The sequence below is a fragment of the Eublepharis macularius genome, chromosome 6 (genome assembly GCF_028583425.1).
Source record: "Eublepharis macularius isolate TG4126 chromosome 6, MPM_Emac_v1.0, whole genome shotgun sequence".
Lineage (NCBI taxonomy): Eukaryota > Metazoa > Chordata > Lepidosauria > Squamata > Eublepharidae > Eublepharis > Eublepharis macularius.
Window position 1 is genome coordinate 24363774 of NC_072795.1, and position 19648 is coordinate 24383421.

At 42.9% G+C, this 19648-nt stretch overlaps 1 protein-coding gene across 1 annotated transcript in view; it reads right to left on the reverse strand.

Annotated features, from left to right (window-relative positions):
* The window catches only part of LOC129332024 (multiple epidermal growth factor-like domains protein 6), a 293959-nt gene extending 276066 nt beyond the window's left edge, over positions 1-17893 (reverse strand). Inside the window, 4 exon segments of the mRNA XM_054982775.1 lie at positions 12530-12634; positions 14135-14247; positions 17234-17368; positions 17829-17893. Coding sequence (XP_054838750.1) covers positions 12530-12634; positions 14135-14247; positions 17234-17368; positions 17829-17893 — 418 coding nt within the window.
* Between the last annotated feature and the right edge of the window lie 1755 nt (positions 17894-19648).

Here is a 19648-nt window from a genome sequence, read left to right on the forward strand (position 1 = left end):
ATGGCAGAATAAAAACAAGATCTAAAGCAAGCCATCAAATAAAAATGTGGTAGATGGAGAGAGCCTTCAACTTGGTCCAGATGCTGGGATCAGCAAGATTTAGACTACCACCTGAGATGTCCACAAGTGCTCCATTTCAATGTGTCTGTTCAGCTGGAAAGCAACTAATGCTTTACATTCGGGCGGGGGGGGGAGAGCAATTGCATGCCCCACCTGCAACCTTATTTATATCCCACCTTTCTCCTCTTTTCCATTTTATCCTCACAACAACCTTGTGAGGTAGGCTGAGAGTGTGTGACTGGCCTAAGGTCACCCAGCAAGCTTCCATGGCAGAGTGGAGACTCCATCCTGGTTCTTGCAGATCCGAGTCCATCACTAACCACTATAGTGGTGGCAAAATCTGCCCAGCCTTCTCCTTGTACCTATCCCATTTTTATCCAGATCTTCCTTCAAGGAGCTCAGGGGCAGCGCTCTCTAACCCCTCCTCCAGGTTACCCTAATTGACCCTTGAGGGTTGTTATGAGGCCAAAAAAGTGACTGGCCCAAGGTCAGCCAATAACCTGGAGGGCTATGCAGGCAGGGATTTGAATCCAGGACTCCTTGGTTCTAATCCAACACTCTACCCACTATACCATACTCTCTCTTGGCAACAGTGTTGCAATAACCTAGGCTCCCTGTTAGGGACTTTAAAGCACTCCCTCTTGGGGTTACCCAAACTGGCTCTTCTGCCACATGTGTCAGAAAGATGGGTACTTCACTGATAATAGCAGCAGCAAAATCCACTATTCCCCCACCCAGCACCCCTACTCATCCATCTCTGGCCATGTTTGTTCCCTTGTTTACCTAAGAATTGCAAATGGCAGCAGCCGAAGAAGCAAACATTTATTTCTAGTTAGTCCAGCCTCCCCAGCCAGCAAAGTAAATAGCCTCTCCGGTCTCCCATATTAAGGATGCATTTACTCTCAACTGGTTATTCTTGAGCCCATTTACTGCTGTCACATTTGTTTGGCACTTTGTGGTTCTCCGCCCGCCTACCCGTTGCTCTGTGCTAATAGCTCTAAAGTTCAGGTACTCAAGGGCAGTTTGTCAAGATGTGTGGATTAATATCTTGTCACATCTGGGAAGGAACCAGGCAATGATTTTTCAATCTGCATTTTACAGTTCTCACCACAAAATGTCCAAGCTTCATTCCTCCTACCTTTTCTTAGTGGTGCTTGAGAGAACTTTAATTTGGGGGGATGGAGGCTGTATTAGTGGTGAAAAACACAGGTTAAGTGCTCTTCCTCTGCAACTTTTAACCAGGGAATGGAAACACACGCATAGGGACTGTAATTCCTTGTGGTGCTTTTCAGCAACCTCAAAATTTTTAACCCAGAACACTGAATTAAGTCAGAGTCAAAAGATTTTCACCTAATAAAATGAGTACTTATAATGAGCATAAGAAGAGATCTGTTAGATCGGACCAACTGGTCCCTCTAGTCCAGCATCTTACTTCCAGCCAGCCATACCCCCAGAAAGTGTGAAATAGATACCCAACAGCTGGCATACAAAGGCACACTAACTCTGAACATGGCTATTAGCCACCTTGGCTAATAGACACTGATTGACCTATTTTGCGTAACATTTGCCTGATCTCCTCTACTTTTACTGCTACATCTACCATGACAATTTCATGTGGACTGAATTCCATAAGTTATGAGTGATATGAAGAAGTGTTTCATTTTGTCTGTTCTAACTAGACATGGGCACAAAACTAAAAATGAAGCAATTTTGGTTACGAAACTGGCCGTTTCATTTCTCACGAAACAGTGTTTTGTGGTGCCACAGCTTTCAGGGTTTTCACGAAATTCGTGACTTTTTTTGCCTGTTTCGTTTGTTTCATGAATGTTTCATGAGTGCGGACAGGCTGGCGCTGATCCATTGATTCCCTTGGCAACAATGGGCCCAGACCTTTTGTTGCCACTGGAAACCCCAATCACAGCACACTTACCCTTGATGGGCAGCTCTCCTAGCCATCTGGAGAGCTTCCATTCTGCCCTATATAGCCAGGAGCTGGGGGTCAATCTCCTAGGCAACCATGGAGGTGGGCCTTCTGTAGCCATGGGTACCCCAATCTCACCCCTCCAAACCCTGTTAGGCAGGTCTGTCAGCCAACCACAGACCTCCTGTTCTCCTCTATGTGGATGTTTTCTATAAAATGCCTCCCTCTCTCTTCCTCATGTCTCAGTCCTGGGAGTCAGAGGGAGTGGGAGGACTGGTTGTTATTGCAGTGATAGTTGGATTGTGCTTTGGCTGCTGCTGCTGCTGCTCAGAGCTGATTTAAAAGAGATTGAAAAAGAAGCCTCTTTTCAAGCTCTTGGCCTTGCTGTGGGAAGGCTGGGTGAGGGTGCCTTCCCCACCCCCAGCCTAGTCTCAGTAACAAAACTCCTTGTACAGAATGAGAGTAAAACCTAAAGGGAACTTTTAACATAGTGGAGCACCTATTTTTTAACATCCAGTCTAACAGTGAGTTCTGGAGAGCTCAAAAGCTTCCACACCATTTTGTGCCATAATTCTGACTGGCAAGCCCCTCCCCTCACTCCAGATATGCAAGGGCTGGCTAACATTCAACAGTGGTGGGGAGAGGCCACCCTACACCCATTCATTTTGTAGTTATTCAAGCAGAACCCGAGCTGAAGTCCCCCTGCAAGTTTGGTATCTCTCTGGTTGAAGGAGACCGTTGAAATCCTCCTGGTTTTGACAAATCACGAAACTAATGAATTGTTTCATGAAACTAGTCAATTTTGTGAAAATTTGTGGCTCACGATTTGGGAGAAATGATGAAACACAAACTTCTCATTTCGGTTTTTTTCCGTTTCATGCTCATGTGTAGTTTTGACCTGACTTCCTGTCAACTTCATCAGATGTCGTCTAAGTTTTATGTTTTTCCAAGAGAAAAGGTTCTTGGAATTCACTTTCCCTAAACCTTCTGCTAACAGAAGGTGAATTTTTATCAGCTGCTGAGGGCTTCTTTGCCCCCCACAACTATAGCCCAAAATTCTCCACAAAAATGCTGTTTCTGGGAGACAGTGGACCACCCAGGAACAAGAAAAAGAGACAGCCAGAGTTCGAGAACAAGATGAGGGAAATTCCCCTTCCTTCTGCAGAAATTCTCAACAGGAGCCAACCTATAATTTTATAATCTATTATGTTCCTCCTCCCCATTATGTAGACTTTTTTTCTAAACTAAAAAGACCCACATTCTTTAGCCCTTGCTTACAGAGAAGATATTCCAATGATAACTCTGGCTGCTCTTTTTTGCACTTTTTCCCCCCAGCTCTACATTACCCTTTTTAAGATGGTGTTATGAGAACTGTAAACAGTTACACACAAACATTTTAAAATTTATTTTGTCCTTTTTATCATTGATGCCTGTTTTTCAGATTGACACAGACAGTTCTCTGGTGGGTAAGAGTGTTAGCTTGAAGCTAGAGAAACCTGGGTTCATATCCCGACCTCCCTGAACTCACAATGATGTTTACTCTCAAACCTTTGGTGTCAACTGGACGTGGGACCCCTCTACCTTTGTTTCCCCTGCCAGAAGCCCAGTGTACAAACTTGGCAGAAAAGCAGTCAACGGAGCTACACCCTTGAATGCATCTCCAGGCTGTGCAGAATTTTTACTTGCCACACAGCTCTTAAAACCACCAGAGCTGAAAAGTAGCATCCTTAGCACAAAATAACTTTGTCAATTATTAAAGTGTTTTTTCCCAAAAGTTGCAGAAAAAGGAGAAATTTAACTTTGTCAATTATTAAGGTTTTTTCCCCTCCAATAGTTGCAGGAAAAGGATAAATTTAACAGATGCCGTTTTTTACAACATAGAGATGCAGTTATGGAACAGCTAGCTGCCTTGGCTGAATTTCTGCTATTCAAGCACCTGTTGAAGGTACAGGATTTTAGCAATGAAAAAAAGAGAGCGCACGCGTCCCTAGCGGGAAATAATTCTGTTATTGGCAGTAGATTCCCTGGAGCAAAGGCAAGCGATAGAAAATGACAAATTGCATCATTTTAATTCCACTTCTGACAATCAGCCTTTTCTCTGCATGTTGTAAGGGAAAGCCTGATGCTCCATAAAACCCCTTTACAAATGCCATGTCACAATGAGTACCTAGTGTCCAGCTGTAGTTATACTTTTAAAACTGTTTTTCCCTCCATGAACACTGAAGAAAGCCTGATGCTTCTCTCCAGCTACTTTTTGTTAAACACCACCTGTAATTTGGCAAGAAATGGGGTTTCTTTGCTGTCTTCTGAGGGCTCCCTCCCCCCTTTGCCTTCTCTTCAGAGCTGCTGCCAAGCAGATGCACCTTCAACACAGGCCCACAGCTCTTCAAGTTCATCCCTCAAGATGCAGTCAATTCTTGGCAGGCTTCTTTTACTCCCTCCTCAGCAATAATACTTGCCAAGTTCCCACTGTCGATCTAACCCTTCCAGAAGGTCAGGTATAACCACAAGCATTGTGACACTGTTTCCACCTAGCAAGCGGAGGTGAAAGGTTTGCTTCAGAGGGAAGGTGACGTTTGCCCTGTGTGGTAAATGAAAGGTACACTGAGGTCACTAGGAGAGTGGAGAGCTGACAGCATAAACTGTATTCTCTCTCTTGTTGCTTTTACTGAAGTTACATGAAAATATCGAAGCTTTCTGGATACTGTTTGGGTCAAAGGCTTCAAAAACACACCAAAATACATTGCAAAGATTTTGATTCAGCTGAAATTTACCAAAGAGAAAACACTTAGAGAGATATTTCAGCCTCCTACTGTGGGTTTTGATTACGAGCCAATTATTGCTACAATTTGGTCATGAATGGATGTCAGGCTTTTCTCCCCCACTCCCACCAGCTTTTTTTGACAGAAAAAAAATGAAGCTTATAATATTTTTAAGCTAGAGTTTATGGGTAATAATCTAGTTAACTCAATCTGCTTCCACATGGAGATGACTCCCCATTTTATCAACCAATAATAGCTATATCACTGTCATATAATGGTGCTATAGAAATGTAGTTACTACTGATTTGATAAAGCCAGCAAAAAGCCTACCGTATGTGTGTGGCAGAGGGAGGGATGTGGGCACAAGATGTTAGCAGTCACTCCTCTTCTCCCACTGAGGGGCAGTTTATAGATATGAAATCATAAACACCCGCCCTCAAATGTCAGAAGCACAAGGCACTGCCTGGCCTGAAATGAAACAAAATGGATGCCAGCTGGGTAAGAACCTGGAAAATATTTTAGAAGGGGAGTCAGGGCAGTTGACTGACTAATGGCCCCCTCCATGCCCTGGAGAGATGCATAATTTAGGACAATGAAGTCTCTCAAGAGACTTCTGACTAATGCTCAGCCTCACTTTCCCTCACACATTTACCCTAATTAAGTACCACCTAACACTATTTCCCAAAACTGGTAGCTTTCCCCATCTGGTACTCATAGACTCATTAAGCACCATTTATACCATACATATACCCCCAAATCCATTTGGGCCTTCTCTTCTCTGGTCATTTCGTTGCTGCCTCCATCTTTGAGTGGTAATTATAGTTTTCCCCAAAACTGCTTTCTCCCCTCTCCTCCTTGATTTTCTCTTAGTTAGCCTTGTATGTTTTCTGTGTGTGATTGTATGTTTACCCTTTTATTTCTCTTTTAATAAAAACCTGGCCAGTTTGTTTTGAGAGTTCTCTTAAGGGAAAAATCCTCGTAAGCATTGGTGGAGAATCCCAGTTACCCCCACCCCTTGCTTTGTCTCCTTTAAGCTATTTCCCCCTCCCAACTAATTAGGAGACTGCCTATTTGGGTAACAGAGGGGAAACAGTGCTGATGTGAATGGTGAAGTAAGGAAATCTCGCCTCCCCATCCACATGGTAAGTGAACCCTCGCTGAGCACAACCTTTCCCAGAAGATCATACCAAAGCTGGTTTTGGAAAGAACAGTCGAAAGTAAAGGAAGCCACAGGAGTGCATGACTTGCAGGACAACTGTGAGAACAAGTCATGTGGAAGATTTAACAAAAAGCTGCAGTTTTAGACTGAAGCTGAAGCAAAACACTTATGTAGAATGAACCTAAACTGCTGCACTTCACACTTGCTTGGAATGCATGCCATGTCTGGGTCTGCCAAGGAAAATGCAGAATTCAGATTGGAGTAGACAGGAGTTATTTCATACCCTTGTGACCGCTTGATTCGAAGGCAGTGAAGAGAGCTGCAATGCCGTAGTGGGAACAGTTATGAACCGACAGCCCTTGCTCCCAGATTCGGGGTCTGTAAAGCCACATTCAGTCTTCAGGAGACTCACAACAGAGCACATAATTCCAAGAGGACACCATCTTTCTTGCCTAAATGCCCAATGAGGATATTTTGTCCCCAAATTCTGACTGCCTTCTGAATGAAAGGGAAGGGAGACGGCACTCCACACATACATACCTGTCTCCCCAGACACAAGGCTACCTATTTCTTCCCTTCCAAACTTTTACCTATTCCTATTCTCAGCAAGATTTCTTCTCTATACCCCATCAACCTAAATTACAAAGCTGACTATAGCTATCATTGCTTTTCTTCCTTTCTCACCCTCAACAATGTCTACCCTCAATTATGGCGGGCCCCACCCACTATATTGTGCCCCTAGTTAAAATTCTTTTTGCTGCTTGGAGCAGTGCTAGCCGCATTTAGCTGGCAGATATTAACGGATTTCCCAAATCAAACTGGGAAGCAAGGGGCAGGCAATATATTGACCTCTTGGGACATTCCCACATTTTTCAGCCAAACACTGCCATGAACTTCAAAGTTGTGTCCCATTGGTGGTGGTAGCCAAATCAGTAGGGGAGGTCACTGGCATTTTCTCCTAAGGAATTTCACTTCTCATTTTGTTTTCCATTTATTTCTGAGCTCCAGCACAGCAGAAACTTAATGCACCACTAACTTATGCAGTTACAAGTTTGGGGGGGGGGGGAGAGCCATGTCGGTCTGCCACTTGAAGAGCAAGATTTGAAGCCAGTGGTACCTTAGAGACCAACAGGATTTCCAGGACATAAGCCTTCAAAAGTCAAAGCTTCATATCTGATGAAGGGAGCTCTGACTGTCAAAAGCTTATAACCTGGCGATCTTGTCAGTCTCTAAGGTGCTACAGGACTCGAATCTTGTTCACCAACTTAAGTAAGTCTCCTCGCTCTCATAGACTGAAGTTATAACTTACTCTATTGGCCAGCCATGATGTTTCACTTGGCATTCTGTTCTGTGCAGCATGGGAATTTCCTTTAAAGGTGAAATCAGAATGAATCTTGGTGTGCGCTGAAAGCAAGACTACATTTCGGACACCTATACTAATTCAAGAGGGATATGGAGAGAAAGACGTAAAATAGACAGTGGATGGAAGCTTGTGGTGAGGGAACCATGAGTTCCTCAGCCATGAACCCATGAAGCTGCCTTATACTGAATCACTTGGTCCATCAAAGTCAATATTGCCTACTCAGACTGGCATCAGCTCTCCAGGGTCTCAGGTTGAGGTCTTTCACATCACCTACTGCCCGATCTTTTAGTGCCAGATGCCATCATTGATCTCTCAGTGAAATTGTTGCTATGAATGTCAAGACAATATGAATCCTGCTCTTCATCTGACGTCTGAACACAGTTTAATTTTCAAGAACTGGAGAAAAGATGAAAAAATACTGGATCATGCTAAACCTAGAAGGCCAGACCAAAACTGTTACGCCCCTATAAAGATGGAAATATTGATGAGAGCTAGTATGGGACAGAAACAAGGACACTGTCAAGCATTATTGATGCTATGCCTACGCTTCAATCTCACTTCTGAGTCCTGACACTAACAGTGAAATCCTAAGCAGAGTTGCTCCCGTCTAAGCCCATTGATTTAAATGGGCTTTGACTGGAGTAACTCTGCTTAGGATTTCACTGTAAACAGGGCTTTTTTTCAGCAGGAACGCGGTAGAATGGAGTTCCGGAACCTCTTGAAAATGGTCACATGGTTGATGGCCCCGCCCCCTGATCTCCAGACAGAGGGGAGTTTAGATTGCCCTCCACGCCGCCAAGTGGCACGGAGGGCAATCTAAACTCCCCTCTGTCTGGAGATCAGGGGGCGGGGCCACTAGCCATGTGACCATTTTCTCCAAGGGCAACCCACTGAGTTCCACCACCTCTTTTCCCAGAAAAAAAGCCCTGACTGTAAATATCTTAGTAGAACTCAAAGGAAAAGACATGGTCCTTTAAAAAGACAGTCTTCTGTATTCCCCACTAACATTCACATTTTTAAAAGACCAGCTTCTTCCATTGTTGAACTGGTTTAAAAATGCAAGTACGTTTCAAGAAAAACCGGCACCTAGTTCTTAAAAAGCAACAAAACTCTAAAGTGAAAATAAGCAAACCTCTCTAATATTTCTTACCAAGCAAGAGGCTCTCTTAATCCCAAATAAGCAAACTTCTCTAGCATTTGTTACCAAGAGAAAGGCTACCTCATCCCAAATTTTAATCCTTTATCTTAAAATAAAATTTTACTTTCGGTAATTTTTTTTAAATTAAATTCAAAGATATGCAGGAATGGTCCTCCTGCCCCAATATTCCGCATTCCGCCTTGTTCTATGAATCATAATCAAAATAACCCCAACGTTGAAATATCTCCCATTTCTGGCTTACAAAATATACCATAACAACTCGTGGGGAGTCATTAGGCTCTATCTTGTAAATTGCAAGGGAATGGCTCCCTATTACAGATTATGATACCCCTGGGCTGTCCTCATTCATGTCAGGGAACTGTTAAAAGCCTTCTACACACCACAGCTCAATGTAATGCATTAATAATGGCTCTGTTTTAAAAAAAACTACTCACTACCTTTTCATCCCAGTGCAGTCAAGGGCTGATGCAGATGCCCAATAACCAGATGAAAAAGATTACTCAGGTTAGAAATGTACATTGCAACACACTTTAGTATTTTTTTTTAAATCAGATTTAACCCAATCTTTCCTACCTATATGTCCAATGAAACGACATGGATTGCATTGATAGGTCATAGATGCAGAGAAGTTAGCCGTGTTAGTCTGTGGTAGCAAAATCAAAAAGAGTCCAGTAGCACCTTTAAGACTAACCAATTTTATTTTAGCATAAGCTTTCGAGAATCAAGTGACGAAGAGAACTTGATTCTTGAAAGCTTATGCTAAAATAAAATTGGTTAGTCTTAAAGGTGCTACTGGACTCTTTTTGATATTGATAGGTCACCATTCGAACACAAAGAGTTCCCAAGAGGCTTCCTTTCTAGGCATTGACCACAGCCGATTTGCTTAGCTTTGGTTCTTACAGGTGTTATTTAGATACATCTGAAGATGAAGGTCTTTGCTCAGGCAGGCTCACACCACAAGAAATTTCTTAGACAAGTCGTTAATACTCATTTTTCATGTTGTTGTTTATATTCTGCTTTCCTTCCATGGTGGTATTTGAGGCAGCAGTTCCCAGAATCTCCCCCATCTAGGCACGGACCAGACCCATACCAGCTTATCTTCAGCAAGTTAACTTTATCACTGTAGTGTTCAGGGGGAAGACAGTATGGGCCTGTCAGAATACCAGGAAGAAAGTGGCCAATGGTACCTCCCACTTTCTGCTTTGAACCCCTCCACATCCACTAGAGAAAGACAGTGCCAATTTGGTATAGTGGTTATGAGTGGCAGGACTTAATCTGGAGAACCAGGTTTGATTCCCCATTCTTCCAGCTGAGTGACCTTGGGTCATACACAGATCTCTTAGAGCTCTCTCAGCCCACCCACCTCACAGGGTGATTGTTGTGAGGATAATAATAACACTGACTTGTTAACTGCTTTGAGTGGGAACCTAATCTGTCCTGAAGAGCGGCATAACAACAAAAAGTTGTTATATAAGGATAAGGCTGTGAATAAACGTAGGATATTTTCATCTCTGGTGGCCACGCCCATTGATGCAACCCACCTTAGATAAGTACACAGTCCACTTGTGGGTTATGATGCCAACTAAAGGCCAATCATATAGACCTTGCTACTAGTATGAAAATGAAGAAAAACTTTACAAGGCCAATAAGATTTTAATCACATGAAATTGATCCTGATTTGATATCAGGGAGTGGTTGACACAAACAAAAGAATGCAGCAGTTGTATCATCGTTCTTTCCTGAAAAAACTACAAGCAAGTTTTCAACCACAAAGAAGCAATTTCAACCCTACTCCCTTTCTGAACATCGTCCCAATTCATGTTAAAAACAGTGCTTACAAGCTCAGTCGCAAGCTCAGAATGCATACCTGCTAGAGTTGTTTGCAACAGCATGGTGAGCTTTTGCATTCCTTTCTGAGAACAAATGACCTTGACCATTTACTTACGAATGGATTTTTTTCACCTACAGTAACTAATTTGCAGATCTACTCCTGGCAGCGTCTCAACAGCCATTAACAAATAACGAAATTCTAGAAGCGATGACTGCGGAAATTCCATTTGGATGCTCAGCCGTCGGTAGAAAGTGTGCAGCCCCCCCCCCCCCAGATAAAAACCCTTCCCCGTTGCAAAGAACCAGACTACGCGGCATTGTTTTCACGGCATCGTGTCAGCACTCGTCAGCTCCCCAGGAAATAACAACCGCACAATCTCGTTTGGATTCCAGGATCTGAACTTTATCGCTGCACACCCTGTAGCTCCAACAATTTCCCTGTCTTTGAATGCCATATGCCTTGTCTGCTCCAGGGAATGCCTTAGTGCTTAGACATTAAAGTAATCGTTGCATTGACAACTGGAGATTGGAAGCGTTGCCTCGGATTCCTCTGGCATTCCCCTGTCGAAGCCAAAGGGAGCACTAAAGTTTCTGCTGAAGTTGACATTGTGCAGATGCTGATGGAAACACAGCCTGTTTTTGTGCTTCCAACAGAATGACATACATCTGTTCACTACTTTATGCCTTGTTTTTATACTGATAATCTTATGGTTATTGTTTATTATTTTATTTATTTATTCATGTCATTTATAGTCCGCCTTTGTCACTGAGACTCAAGGCAGATTAGTACAATGCAAGATTAGTACAGTCAATATCAGGAACATTTCCATGAACAATGCCATAGGGTAAATAGATACAAGTTCACAAAGACATTTGCAGGAATCCAATACAACGTAGTGGTGAGTTCTATGGTTCCTAACTCATCTGAGATCTCGTCCCTAAAATTTGTTTCTATCTATTGATTCATTTAGGACATTTATATCCTACTTTTGTCCTAGTTAGAACTTGAGGGAGGTAACAAGAAGAGAGGAAATGCAAAAATAATCATCTATTAGATTAACATGTATCATTAAAAACACAAAAACTGGAAACAGTTACAACCTGAGCCCATTCAAGCTGCCCTACCAGTGTCTGTCTTACCTCTTCTGGGAGGCTGTTCTACAGCAACATTGACCATCATATTCTCAAGAGTGAGGCTAGTTTATAGTATTTTCTGAGCTTCCACCAGCAGGTCTCTGGAGAAGCAGCATGTAAACTTTCCAAATAAATAACTCTATGTTGCATCTATAAGAGCAGAATGACTCACCCAATTTCCTCCATGCAATTTAAGATGAGAATGAATGAGGATCACATCAGCATCATTAAACTACACTGGAGAACATTCCATTGGAGAATGAGAACACTCTCACATTCTGCATCGTCCCAATTATGTATGTGACCAGCTAACCTAGTTCCAGCTAACCTAGTTCCAGGGAAGGAAAGATTTCATTCGGAAAGGTGACTATTGGTAAATGACCTAGAGCAGCTTATATATGTGGAGACACTAAGGTTACCCTTCTCTCTTCCAACTTTGCTCATCTATAAAAATAACAAGACACAAGAGTTTTACAGTGCAATCCTAATCCAGTCTAAACCCATTGATTTCAATGGAGTTAGGTTGGTATAACTCTATTTAGGATTGCATTGTGAGTCATACATACAAAGCAGCCCCCTGCAAATTCTACACAACCACTTGCAGCTTACAATGCAGCAGGGATACTAACTGAATGACTCACAGCACAGGAACTATGCTGTCATGATGCCTAGATTCATGCTCCCCGCATAAGACATAGAATGCTTACCCAAATCTAGGCAACTCTGGATTTTGTGGGTCATGCATGAACTCATGACCCACAAACACAAACACATGACAGAGTAAAATGACTCAAAATGATGTGCCAAGAGAACAAAGTCAATGCAGCTTCAATACCTCTCAGTGGATTTTCATGTAATAATGGTAGGGTTGCCAATCTCTAGGTGAGGCCTGGAGTTCTCTTGGAATTACAACTTATCTCCGCATTACAGAGATCAATTCTCCTGGAGGAAAGGGTAGCTCTGGAGGATGGAATCTATGGCTTCACATCCCTGCTGAGTTCTCTCATCTGTCAAAACTCCACCCTCCCCAAGCACCACTCACCAAATCTCCAGGAATTTTCCAAGCCAGAGTTAGCAATCCTAAATGATGGTACAATGCTGACAGGACCCATTTCAGGATAATCCAAACGTTCTAACTCACCATATTGGCAGTGTGAGCCCTGAAATCCCTCTGAACAGTAGCACATCTGAGTTGTTTCACCAGAGCATTTCCCTCCATTGAAGCAGGTACTGACAGAGCACAAAGCTAGGAAGCAAAGAGGGAATCAGCAAGGAAGCAAGTGTTATGTATGAAATTTACAAAGTCTCCAAGACAACAAACATTGCAACTATAGGTGGGCACGAACCAAAATACAAATTGAAGTTCTTCAACGAACTGGGCCAGGCCGGTTCATGGTTCACGAACAAGCGGTTCGCGGGAGCTCATTTCTCATGAACTGTGACAAATGTTCGCCCGGTTCGTTTGGTTCGTATTTTAGTTCATCACTGCAGACTGCCTGGCACCTATCAATCAGTTTCCTAGGCAATGGCTCTCTGCAGACCTTCTGCTGACCCAGAAGTGATATTTTCACGAACCAAATGAACTGGTTCGCAAACTGGGGCAAGTTCATGAAAGTTCGTGGTTCATGAAATGCGATGAACCACGAACCGCACGGTTTGGGATTTTCCCAGTGTATGCCCATCTCTAGTTGCAACTCCTACTTAGATATCAATTTGCACAATCTGCCCTTCCAATCAAACACTGTATGACACAAGCAAACCTGAGATTGCTACCAAATAAAATAGGGAGCTATCTGTATCTTTCTGACAAGTCTGTTTCCAGCTATGAGTGTCAGAAGCTCAATGGCAGAACAAGAACATGTGCTTGGCATTCAAAAGGTTCCAGTTTCAATGCTGGCATCTCCCATTAAAGGACCTCAGGTCCTTTCGGCAGCTTCAAACACACTTTTGGCTTTCACACACAATCTTTTTATGAGTACACTTAAGGCAGTGTTTCCTAAACAGGGTTCTGCAGGACATTGACAGGGTTTCCATGAGAAACCATGGGAAAAAATAAACAAAAAATGAAATATTGCAAAAATTCCAAATATCCAAATTCGGCCAAGAATTCAACATTTGTACAAAAATAAACAAGCCCAAATATCCCAGTGAAAGTCATATTGATTTTGGATGTGAACTTTGTTTGGATGTTTAAATACACTTTATTTTGATTTGATGTTTGAAAACAAAGATTAGCTAATACAAAAAGACAGAAAAATGCTTCACTTTTTTCCTTACAATGTAAGCCAACCTATTTGTTTGTTTGTTTATTCATTCTAATTTTTATTTTTCGAGTGTTTATACCACCTCCCCCTCAAACAAGATCCAAAACAGTTCACAAAGATTAATATCCATTAAAATTGGGAAGATCCCATCAGAATACAGCCAGTAAAACAATGTAGTCTAATAACTGGGACTGCCCAAAATGAAGCAGCGAGGTGGCAAAAATTCCAAATGCTGCATCACGGCTGGTTAAAAGCCGGCTGAAAGAGTTCTGCCTCGTATGCCGTGCCGAACCGCAAGAAATCTTTTTATTTACTTATTTTATACACACAGACACACACACATATAGACATATATGTGGGTGATATACATAGATGTCTCCTCCACGGAAAAAAGATTGGGAAACTTTGATCTAAGGTGTATTCTCAGCTAAGCTTCACAGTGTGAGAAGCAGTCCCCAATACTGGGCAAACCCAACACTTACGGCGTAAGCATCCAGGTTCATCATCCTCTCTCCTGCCCCAGCCCGGACAGCATTTAAAGACGGTGCGATGTTCCACGCTGTACACTTGCTTGTAGATGGTATAGTAGCCAGTCCTTAAAAAGGTATAAAGGACTGTCTTAGTTAGAAGTTGTTCAGTCATTGTCTACACCCATCACATAATAAATACAAAGAACTTTGTAGCTCTTTGTATACAAAGGAGTGGATTTCCCAAGCACATTTCGGGGTTTCCCCATCTCTCCCGTTTGGGGAAAGATCACAGCAAAGCCAGGGGAGCACCCACATTGATACGAAAGTACAGATCTTCCCAGCCCTGGCCACATCAGTGCCATATTCCTTGTCCAGTTTCCCTGCAGCAGCCACTGGAATGTTCTTTTTTTTAAAAAATCAAAAATTGAATGTTATTAGAGTGGCAGAAAAAAGCAAGACTCTGAATTCAATTTGTGCACTTGCCCTCAAAGACAGCAATGCTGTATTCCCTTAGTCTGAGATGGGAACCTATTTTATTACTATTGTTTCTTCACAAGCTTGTGTCACAAGCTTGTGCAAAGGAAGCTAACCTCCTCTATACAGCACCCCTATCTGTGTGGTCAAATCAAACACACGAGCAGCCGTTTCCGAATCATCACATTTGTAGAACGCTGCAGTCAAGAACTAATGATACAGAATCATTTTTTCTTCCAGCCAAAGAGAAAGGGTTTTTTTTTGTAAGACCAGCCTTGAAATTAAGAGTCCACAGACCCTTTAATTAGTCCAGATTTGAGGTGAGAACATGGACTTAATTTGTAATAAAAGAAAAAAGAAGAAAGAAACAAGATAACTTGATCACAAAGGATAACCAAAAATTTGTTCAAGGAGCGGTTTCAAAGGATGAATAAGGGATGGACGCACTCCTAGGTTAATACAAAAGGGATACAATTCTGTAATTATTTAGCCAGTGCTCATCTTGAGAGTTTCATGCTGTTTGGACGTATGTTACGGCCACCATTGATATGACTGCTGTTGTAAAAGCTAATAGCTAAAGCAGTAAAATTTTATTACTCATCTGCCTGCCCTGGCACTCCTAAATTTATCCTATGCAGTACTTCTATGGCATAGACGAACCAACTGTTTTCCAATTAAGAAAGGCTTCACTACCTGTTACTACCTGTTACTTGAGGCCCCTTCCCTACCCAAACCCTGCCCTCTCCAGGATCCGCTCCCCAAATCTCCAGGAATTTCCCAATCGGGCAACTCTACTGGAAAAAAAAATACATACAACCATATCATGAATACTTCTTCCTCCTTTATTTAAAGTCTGTCTATTCTACATTCAGTGCAAAAGTTACTTTACACCTCTGGGAGTGATCGCTGAGTTTCTGCTACTTTCATAATTTTTAATGAGCGCAATTTTTAATAAACAAAAAACATTTTTTAAAAAATAACACTCTCAGAGAAAGGGCAGGAAGCAAACAACCACACTTCCATGTAACATGCCTGGATCCAACTCTAGCCAAGAGCACCTCCCCTTCTCCCAGCTTCTAAATGTTGTTAGAAGATAGGGCAAGAAGCAATCGAGAGGTAATGGTCAGTATTGCATAGGGGTTAAAGTGCTGGACTGGGACCTAGAAGAACCAGATTAGAATCCGTTTTGCAGAGGAAGCTCACCAGGTGTTCTTTGGCCCATCACAGATTCAGCCTAACCTACCTCACAAGGTTGATTTGAGGATAAAACAGGGGAAGAGAGATTCATGTGATACGCAGCTTTGGGTCCCCATTGGGAAGCAAAGAGCAGTAAAAATTACAAAAATCAATAAAAATAAAGAAGCCAGGGGATGAACCCCACTCCAACGAACATTTTTGTTCAGCTGTCACAGGCAATCCTATTCCTCATCATGTTATTCAAGCTTTATGCAAACATGCATATTACTCCCTTTCTGCAGTCATTCCATCAGCTACCCATCAGTTACTGGGCTCAAGTCAAGGTTTTGGCTATTACATACTAAGCCCTCATATCTATTTTATTTATTTATTTAATGTTATTTATAGACCGCCTTTCTCACTGAGTCTCAAGGCGGATTACATAGTGTGAGCTTAGTACAATCAGTATCAAGGACATTTCCATAAACAATGTCATAGGATTTTACAAAGACATGGCATTAGCAAGGATCCAATACAGAGTTGAAGAATTGCTGAAACAGAACATAATCAATTCTAGGACTGACGTTAGATAACATGAAGCACAGATAGTATATAGGAGTACATATTCAAAGCAACAAGTAATATGTAAGGCAACAGAGTGGTGAAGTCTATGGGCCCTAACTCCTTAGCGGAGCATCTGAGACCCCTTCCCTACAATACTTCCCTATCTGAGTAAAAAGCCTTTTGGAATAATTCGGTTTTGCATTGTTTGTGGAAAGCCAGGAGAGTGGGGGCTCTCCTGACTTCCTCAGCCAGGCCGTTCCACAGGGTAGGGAACTGTCTAACTCCACATGGTACACCACAGCATCTGAGCAGGGCCTTAAGCAGGAGCCGCCCTGCATGCTAGCAAAATCAACAGCTACGTTTACATGTGGTGGCCGCTTCCTTATGGAACAGCCTGCCTGAAGAGGTCAGGAAGGCTCTTAAGTCTCCTGGCTTTCCGCAAACTATGCAAAACCGAATTATTCAGGAGGGCCTTCATACACAGGTAATAAGCTGTACCGGAAGGAGATGGTTCAAAGAAACACCTTGATAAAGAATAGGGACTGTGGAGAGTACTACTGCGTGCTGTCTGTTATGTATGTTCCTGCTGGGTTGCTTCCACGTCGTTTTCACATGTTGTGTCAAATTGCTTATGTTTGTTTCAACTTTTGTTTCAACTCTGTATCAAACTCCTACTTGTTCTCAAATTTCTGTATTGTTTACTGAATGTCCTACCTGTTGATTGTATTGAATTACATTGTGTAATCTCCCTTGAGTCTCAGTGAGAAAGGCAGACTATAAGTAACATAAATATAGTAAATAGATAAAATAATTCCTGTGAACCTTCTTGGGAACCTTTCTTTGGCTGAAAAGCAAGATAAATTGTAATGAACACACACATACAAGATTGTGCATTACCTCCTCTCATGGCTCACACACCACCTCCGGACTGCACAATCCTGTTTCCATGTTTTCACAAAACGGGCGAAGGCTTGAACACACGGCTGCTGATGAGCCACCATTGCTAATTCTTGTTCTGGACATACGTTTGGCCTGGAACGTAGGAGAAAGAGTAAATCAATGCCACAACAACAGGTAACTCAGGAACAGCATCGACCAGCCCCACATGACACTCACAGGAACACATGAAGTTATCTTATTCTGAACTGGTGCATCGAGAGCCGTCTACTCAGACTGGCAGCAGCTCTCCCAAGGTGGACGTCTTTGACATCACCTACTGCCTGGTCCTTTTAACTGGAGGTGCCAAGGATTGAACCTGGGACCTTCTGCATGAGAAGCAGATACTCTACCACTGAGTGGCAACCCTTTCCCTTATGCACTGATACTCTTATCCACTTATCCCCTCCACCGAGCCACAGTCCCAAATCTTATTCTGATCATCCAAACATTGGATCCTGGTCCAGCTTTCTAATCACTGCATCAGTAGCTTTTGTTTATTGAATGACGTTCCCATGTTCCATTGCTAGCTACGAAGTGATGTTCTGGGAGATACCAAAAATAACAAGCCTGATGGAGTGTAGAGCGTGCTTGAAGCTGCAAGGAACCATAGGACGGCATCGGGGTGAGGAAAATCCCATGTTAGCACTCCAATGAAGACATGTGTTTCTTCATTGCACGGGTGCAAGCAAGGAAACACAAGGGTAGTTGCCAATGTGACTGAAACTGCCCATCTGCTAAATGAACAATTAAAATAGCAGGTGGAACAAGGAAGCGTCATTTACAGAAGAAGAATGTCGTGACTGATTTGGACCTCAGTCTCCCAGATACAGCATAAGGCCAGTCCTCAGGCAAACTGCCCTTAGAGGCAGAAACTATGGCTGTAGGGCGATCATTCTTATTCACCAGATTTCTTCTTCGGCCGTTTCCACACATCCTTAAAGGGACAGCCCACTCACCAAATGCTGGTGGCTTTTCTCCTTGACTCCAGATGTCTCCGTTTTCAAAACGGTTGCAGGCTGTTTGGCTTTCATTTTTTTGGTGATTTTTCTGGGACCGCGGGAAATTGCAGTGCCAGAAAAGGAAAAGGAAATGGAAGCCATATCGCCTGCAACCGTTTTGAAAATGGAGACATCTAGAGTCAAGGAGAAAAGCCACCAGCATTCAGTGAGTGGGCCGTCACTTTAAGGACGTGTGGAAGCGGCCTTTCTCCTATTTGGAAAGTGGAAGCAGGTGAGTTTAAAAGAAGCAAGATGGGCGCCCTCAGCAAGAGGCCCAAAGTTTAGATAGCAGCATTTGTTCACTAAAGAAGGATCAAACTAGTCAGTGGGTTGTTCTGTAAGCATTAAATACATAATTTCAACTTACAGAAAAGCATTTCCTTAACATGCACATTAAGGAAAGGTGATGTAGTTTATGTCATGTTTACCGAGTCCACACTCGAAGTGTGATTAATCCCCACAAAAATCAACAAATTAGGCCCGCCACAAGAAAACTACTGTGCCCTCCCAGTTCTGGAAGCAGTAAGAAGTCAAATAGTGCTACATGGCTTGGACGGACAGTTGTTCAATAGAGGATCTGCTACCCCACCCCGGTCCAGTAGCCAGCATCATCAGCTAAAGGTTTTCAGGAAGAAGGACTGAGGGCCAAGCTACACATGACGAATGACACTTGAACGGCAAGTGTATTTCTCCCTGTTCACTTGCCCTCCACTCAATCCACTTGCCGTTCAAGTGTCATTCGTCATGTGTAGCTTGGCCCTGAGAAACTAACTGGACATTAAAAACTGCACAAGTTTGCTGTAGGAAGTTGCAGCTAGACTGCAGCTGCTAGTTCCTGGGGGCAACTTGGAAGTAAAGTAAATGGGCAGCCAGGCCCAATTCAAATTGGGATCATTGCATGGGAGAAAGAGGAATTCTCGTCTTCTCCTCTGTGCTGTTTTGGTGACTGAGGGCCAAACTACAAGTGACGAATGACACTTGAACGGCAAGTGTCAACGGAATTCACTTGCCCTCCACTTGCTCTCCACTCGATCCACTTGCTGTTCAAGTATCATTTGTCACTTGTAGCTTGGCCCTGAGAAAGGCTAGGGGCCATAGGGAGGCAAAGCTCGTTATTTGCTCAATGGGAGGCAGCTTGCACACTGAATGCTCGCAAGTGCAAGCTCTAGGATTGCCAGCTCTAGGTTGGGATATTCCTGGAGATTTGGGGGGTGGAGCCTCAAGAAGGCTGGGTTTGGGGAGGGGAGAGACCTAAGCAGGGTATAATGATATAGACTCCACCCCCCAAAGCAGCCATTTTCTCCAGGTAAACTAAGGTCTATGGCCTGGAGATCTGTTGTAATTCTGGGAGATCTCCAGCCACCACCTGGAGGCT